The sequence below is a fragment of the Alosa sapidissima genome, chromosome 9 (assembly GCF_018492685.1).
Source record: "Alosa sapidissima isolate fAloSap1 chromosome 9, fAloSap1.pri, whole genome shotgun sequence".
NCBI lineage: Eukaryota > Metazoa > Chordata > Actinopteri > Clupeiformes > Clupeidae > Alosa > Alosa sapidissima.
Window position 1 is genome coordinate 34721464 of NC_055965.1, and position 6917 is coordinate 34728380.

General features: G+C 44.1%; 2 protein-coding genes and 1 long non-coding RNA gene across 12 annotated transcripts in view; 2 read left to right on the forward strand and 1 right to left on the reverse strand.

Annotated features, from left to right (window-relative positions):
* Positions 1-5486, forward strand: part of LOC121718864 (zinc finger protein 436-like) — a 35050-nt gene extending 29564 nt beyond the window's left edge. The window contains exons 10-11 of the mRNA XM_042104221.1: positions 2632-2815; positions 3258-5486. Coding sequence (XP_041960155.1) covers positions 2632-2815; positions 3258-4084 — 1011 coding nt within the window. The 3' untranslated portion in view covers positions 4085-5486. The remainder of the gene's footprint in view (positions 1-2631; positions 2816-3257) is intronic.
* Positions 1-6917, reverse strand: part of LOC121718788 (NACHT, LRR and PYD domains-containing protein 3-like) — a 1510793-nt gene that overhangs the window by 456852 nt on the left and 1047024 nt on the right. The gene's annotated exons all lie outside the window — the stretch shown is intronic.
* LOC121719082 overlaps positions 1-6917 on the forward strand; it is a 530903-nt gene that overhangs the window by 67099 nt on the left and 456887 nt on the right. The gene's annotated exons all lie outside the window — the stretch shown is intronic.

Consider the following 6917-nt stretch of genomic DNA (forward strand, 5'->3'; position numbering starts at 1 on the left):
TGATTTTGGGAACTCTGTGATGAATGGAAATGAAATATATGACGATCGAAAACTCATAAAAACGCAAGATCTGGACATTTTATCTGGACGTTTGATCTTAACTCAGCTTTTGATGGTTGCCGCTTTGTTTCGAATCAGTCACTGATTAGCCTACAGTATCAGCGAGATGCAAGCCAGGTCAAAATCAGGTCATTTATTTCCGTGGGTTTATCACTAGGTGGCAGGTCTCGTTAGATCTCTTCCCAGAAACTTTGCAGGCAACTCTCAGGCCACTTCTCAGGTGCTGAAGGGAGAAATGAAAAAGTCGAAGAAAAATATATTGCAGCAGGTGCGTTTTCGCCAGACAACGCTGGATGAGTCCACCTTTCTACTAAGACAAGGTGACTCTGACCACGACAGGTCAAAAACATTACAAGGAGTGACTGAACACTGTGCTGAGGAGGGAGTTCCATCTCCACCACGAGCCGGGCCTAGCGGAGTGGGTGGTAGGCCGAGTCGCGCTTGCAAGAGGGCACGCCCTAACCAGAGTGCCGAATATGTCGGTGATAGTGACTCATAAAAGACGAAATATCTCCATTTCTAGAAAAAAACAGGGATTTTGATGAAAACTAGCCACTGTTTAGCTTGGGATTTCTCAGGAACAGAGGCGTGTAGAAATACACGGTTTGCACCCACTGAGAGCTTAAAGTCTCACCTTTAAAACGAGCCATTGTATGTGTTCACAGCTATAACACAGAATATGCTGTGGCTGTACAAAAATCATCAACAATGGTCTAGATTGCTGGCACTCTAGGACAAAGCTTCCGAAAACAGCTTGGCATTCAATGAGTTAATATCTGTACCATCATATGAGGTGTTCCACATTCATTTAGATAAAAGGCTGATACTGTTAGTCCAAAATAACTGCCTGGAGGTGTTACCAAGATAACTGGTGAGTGTAAGACCTAATTGCTAAGACACTAATTGCAGATTCACCTCCATTTTGTTAAATTCAGGTTACACTAATTGCAGATTTACCTCCATTTTGTTCAGTTCAGATTACCCTAATTGCAGATTTACCTCCATTTTGTTAGATTCAGATTACACAAATTACAGACTAACCTCCATTTTCTCTGACAGTAGTCCGTAGGAGTGTCATTGTCTGGCTGAGGGCTTGTAAAAATCGGAGACGAAGATACGCAGCAATGATGTGTAAACTCACATCAGACATGCGAACGCTAACAATGCTAATAAACCTGTAAAAATACATCAGACATGCTGACGCTAACAAAACCGTTAGCACACCGTCAAGGCATACAATTTTGGGAGTAGGCAATGGTATATCAAAGTCAAGTCAAAGTCAAAGTCAAAGTCAGCTTTATTGTCAATTTCTTCACATGTTCCAGACATACAAAGAGATCGAAATTACGTTTCTCACTATCCCACGGTGAAGACAAGACATATTTTACCAATTTAAGTCCACAGACAAACATAACATTCAAGTAAACAAAAAAGTAAGTAAATAAGTAAATAAGAGGGCACATATAATAATGAAAAAAAAATAAGAGCAGCAAAATTTGGTTGAAATTGTCAGGCCAATAAAAGGCTTGGGAAAAAGTCAGGCCAATAAAAGGCTTGGGTAGTTCTGTTTGACCTAAATAAGAAAGATAGTGGCATAGTGGTGCAAGTTATGTAAGAGCAGCAGAAGTGTTGTGTTTTCAGGACAACAACAACAAGTTGTAAAGTGTACAAGTGTGCAAGTGGAGTAGTGCAGGCGGCCATTGTGGGTCCAATGTCCAGGATGTTATGTAGCTGAGGGTGGAGGGGGGAGAGGAGGGAGAGAGTTCAGCATCCTTACAGCTTGGTGTATGAAGCTGTTGGTGAGTCTGGTAGTGCGGGAGCGCAGGCTTCTGTACCTCTTCCCAGAGGGCAGTAGATCAAACAGATTGTGAGCGGGGTGACTTGCATCACTCACAATTTTGGTCGCCTTGCGGGTGAGGTGGGTGGTGTAAATGTCCTTCAGAGAGGGGAGTGAAGCACCAATAATCCTTCCAGCTGTGTTCACTATGCGCTGCAGGGCTTTCCTGTTGTATTCAGTGCAGCTTCCGCCCCACACAGCGATACAGCTGGAGAGGATGCTCTCAATGGTGCCTCGGTAGAATGTGGTCATGATGGCTGGTGGAGCACTTGCTCGCCTGAGTTTCCGCAGGAAGTACAGGCGGCGCTGAGCTCTCTTCGCCAGTGATGCAGTGTTGGTGGTCCAGGAGAGGTCTTCGCTGATGTGCACCCCCAGGAATTTGGTGCTGCTCGCTCTCTCCACCACAGCACCGTCGATGGTCAGTGGCAGGTGTTGGGTGTGACCTCTCCGGAAGTCAACAACAATCTCTTTGGTCTTGCTGACGTTCAGCAGGAGGTTGTTGTCCCTGCACCACGTGGTCAGATGGTCGACCTCCAACCTGTATTGAGTCTCGTCGCCCTTGGTGATGAGACCCACCAGAGTTGTGTCGTCAGCAAATTTCACTATGTGATTGTTGCTGTAGGTTGCAATGCAGTCATGCGTCAGCAGGGTGAAGAGCAGCGGACTGAGCACGTATATGTTTTTTTTTCATTCACATTTGTCAGTATTAACCTTTCTCTTTTTCTCTGTTTTAGGGACAAGAGGAGGGGTTGAACATGGCTCCAATCCTCAGCTCTGAAATGGACCAGTTCCCTACAGACCCGATGTCTCAGGCCCATTTATGGAAAGTGTCAGTGGTGCTGCAGGACTGCTGTCGACCACTAGGGGGCCAAGGGAAGGATGAGGAGAACAACAGAGATAAAGAACAGCCTGGTGCCGGTAAAGACAAAGCAGACATTAAATAATGCCACTTAAAAGGTGCAGTCAGCAATCATACGTGATTTTAAGCCCGTAACATTTTTTTGCCACATTGAACAATCATCTCCTCATGATCTGCTAGCTATCCGTTGAGTACACTTAAAAAAATAAAAAAATGGTTTATGGAAGCAGACCTGCTAATCATTTAGAATATAAACATAAACTTAAACTGTGTAATCACTGGCTGCATCTTTAATTTGGTTCTAAAAAGGAAAGGATTTACACACAAATGTATTTTCGTATGTGTGTTTATATGCGTGTGTCTGTACATACCATGTGAGAAGTTGACCACATTTTTAAAATATCGAGACATACAAATCTATATAGTCCTGACAGTTAACAAGAAACACAGTTGTTTGTGTTTGCTCAAGTGGTTGTCTTCTATTTTTGTTTTGGAAAACAGGGAAAGGAGCATCTTCCTCGTCCTCCATCTTACAGATTGCAGATACAGAGAAACCATACTGTTGCTCTCAGTGTGGCAGGAGTTACCGACAAAAGAAGAATCTCAAACAGCACCAGCGTACTCACACAGGAGAGAGACCATACCAATGCGCTCAGTGTGGCATAGCTTTCACTCACAAGGGCTCTTTGAAACAACATCAGCGCATTCACACAGGAGAGAGGCCATACCAGTGCTCTGAATGTGGGAAGAGTTTCACTAATTCGGGATCTTTGAAACGACACGAAAAAACGCACACTGGAGAGAAGCCATACTCCTGTTCCTACTGTAGCAAGAGTTTCACTTACAATCATAATCTCAAAACTCATCAGCGCATTCACACAGGAGGAAGGTCATTCGACTGCGCTGAGTGTGGCCAGAGTTTCTCTGAATGGGAACACCTCAAACAACACAAGCGCTCTCAACATACAGGCAAAGGCCTGTGCCACTGCACTCAGTGTGGCAAGAGTTTCATTTCCAACCAGAATCTCATACGACACCAGCGCATCCACACAGGAGAGAGACCATACCAATGCACGCAGTGTGAAAAGACTTTCACTGACGGGGGAACTCTTAAACGACACCAGCGCATTCATACAGGAGAGAGGCCATATCGATGCACTCAATGTGGGAAGAGTTTTCATCAAGGGATAAATCTGAAAGTACATCAGCGAACGCATACAAAAGAGAGACCGTACCGCTGCACTTACTGCGGCCACAGTTTCACTCGAGAGGACCAGCTCCAGAGACACCAGCTAAAGTTCCACAACGCCGATCTGGAGAGGGTGTGAAGTGGAACATGATCGGCTGGGAGATCACAGGTTGTTTTGTGATTAATGAAATGTTTTGAAGTTTTAACTAAAGAGTCACAGAAACAATTAAAGACTGAGAAAAAAAATGGCCACATTAAAGTAAATAGATAACAGGAAAGACACGAGCAACATAAAGAAAATAGAACAAACATAGAACACAGCTGCTTCACTTGGCCAGGTGGGGCAGAGCCCTGTCAAAGATTCCTCCACTAGAAAAAATAGATCCATAAAACAAATCTTAAATACAATGTTGTTTGTTAATATAGTCACTGAGACAACTACGGAATATTTTTTATATTCTAATAATTTGCACAATATATATATTGTATATGATAATTTGCTGTACTTCATCCAATGGCCGAGCTAGCGCCATTCAGGCTGTCTACTAGCACTCTTCGGGCTGTCAACTAGCGGCATGGAAGCGGTCTTCTAGTGGCATTCGGGCTGTCTACTAGTGGCATGAAAGCGGTCTACTAGCTTGTTAGATAGCTAATTACCCCATTTCTCAACCTCAGAGCTTTAAGCGTAACTCTCGCCAAAATGCAACCTAGGGTATTTTTGTGAATGTACTCACAAAATATCAAAATCAAAGTCAAAGTCAAAATTTTGTTTAAAAGCATAATTATGTCGGAAGCGCTACTTTTAAGCTTGACCGTATTGTCGTGTTCAGGTCAAATGAGAGTGAATGAGAGTGGTAGGGGAACTACTATGTTTGATGCATGATCGTGTGAAAAACGTTATTTTTCAAACACTAAGAAGGCTCGACACACCATGAAACTTTGATCAAAGTATCACCAGGGTCTCTATACACAAACTCGAGCATTGAGAACATTGTTTGTGTACACAGAGTTCACTAAAAAGAAAGGCTTTGGACAACTCACATTTCTGTGAAGAATGTTTTGAATGTAGAAAGCCTCTGGCACAGTCCAATGCATATGTTGCGTTAGCATTGTCGACTCGACTGGAGAGCCTAACCGGTCCTGACTGCAAGCGACGCGAACAGCGCAATTCAACGCAACGTTTTGAGAACTTTTGTCAGACGCCCCGTGTCTATTTCCTTTCTGTCGCTGGTGTTGCTCTGTTATTTTAAATGAGAAATATTACGCAATAGAAGGGCATATTTAACAGATTCAGTGTAGACAACGAATTCAGTGTAGACAGATAACACCGAATGCTACAAGATAGTTGCTTGCTCGGATCCGGTTAGGACACGTTGTAACACTACAGTAGGTCATAAAGCAGCTGTCCACGCTCTCAGTCACGTTAGCATCGTTAGCATCATGGACTCGACTGGAGAGCCTAACACTAGCAAAGACTTTCTAATGTGGAGACACAGACTCAAAAAATCCTTCATAGAAATGAATGGGGCTAGTTTGTAACGTTGTCTACACATATCCCACCCCTTCCCTGGCAAAATGTCGACATGTGAATACATTGAGCCAATCATGTGGTGTGATGTGAATACATTGAGCCAATCATATGGTGTGTTGTGAAGACATTTGTGAAGACGCATGTCTGCCGAATAGGATGCCCGATGAGTGCCCAAAAAGCGTTGCAATATGGCAGCCGAGTGGAGGGACTTGCCTAAAAGGACTTTGACACTAGGTCAACTATGTCCACGCTCTCAAGTCGCGTTAGCATCATCGATTTAACTATAGACTGAGACCCCAGCATTAACGACTGTTATTCTGATTTAAAAATATGCGTGTGCAAGTTCATTATTATTGCAGTAATACAACCACTGCTATGCAGACGACACACAGCTCTATCTGTCCTTTCCACCTGACGACCCCCTGGTTTCAGCACGGATCTCGGATTGCCTTTCAGACATAGCTACATGGATGAAGGCACACCACCTCCAGCTGAACCTCTCAAAGACTGAACTGCTGGTCATCCCAGCTAAACCTACCATACACCACGACATCAACATCAAATTTGACTCCCTGTCTGTTTCACCGACCAGGACTGCAAGAAATCTAGGAGTTGTTCTTGACAACCAACTAAACTTCTCAGATCATGTTGCCTCAGTCGCCCGGTCATGCCGTTTTGCACTCTACAACATACGGAAAATCAGGACTTACTTGACTCAAGATGCTACCCAACTTCTGGTTCAGGCAATAGTCATCTCACGACTCGACTACTGCAATGCCCTCCTGACAGGTCTCCCAGCCTGCGCAGTGAAACCACTTCAGATGATCCAGAACGCGGCGGCGCGCCTGGTCTACAACCAACCCAAAAGGGCACATGTTACCCCGCTGCTCATCCAGCTACACTGGCTACCTATGGCGGCCCGCATCAAATTCAAGTCTCTAACGCTTGCCTACAAAGTAGTCTCCGGTTCTGCTCCCACCTACTTGAATGCCCTCATACAGACTTACACTACCTCCAGACCGCTGCGCTCCTCTGACGAACGACGTCTAGCTCTACCACCGGTACGCTCAAGCCAATCCAAACTTTTCTCATCTGTTGTTCCTCGTTGGTGGAACACACTGCCAGTTCCTACAAGGGCAGGGACATCCTTTTCCACTTTCAAAAAACTCCTGAAGACCCAGCTCTTTAGAGAACATCTACTCTCATAGCAACACTTACAACAAGTCTTACTGATCCTAGCACTCACCAGCCGTTTTAAACTGACAAGTAACTGTTAAAAACAGCACTCACCGACGCACTTATTCTTACTGTACTCTAATGTTTTTTTTAAACTGTCCTAAAATTGTGAGAATTGTTCTAAAAACTTACTGTTTACCATGTTGTTAGTCGCTTTGGTTAAAAAGCGTCAGCCAAATGTAATGTAATGTAATGTAATGTAATG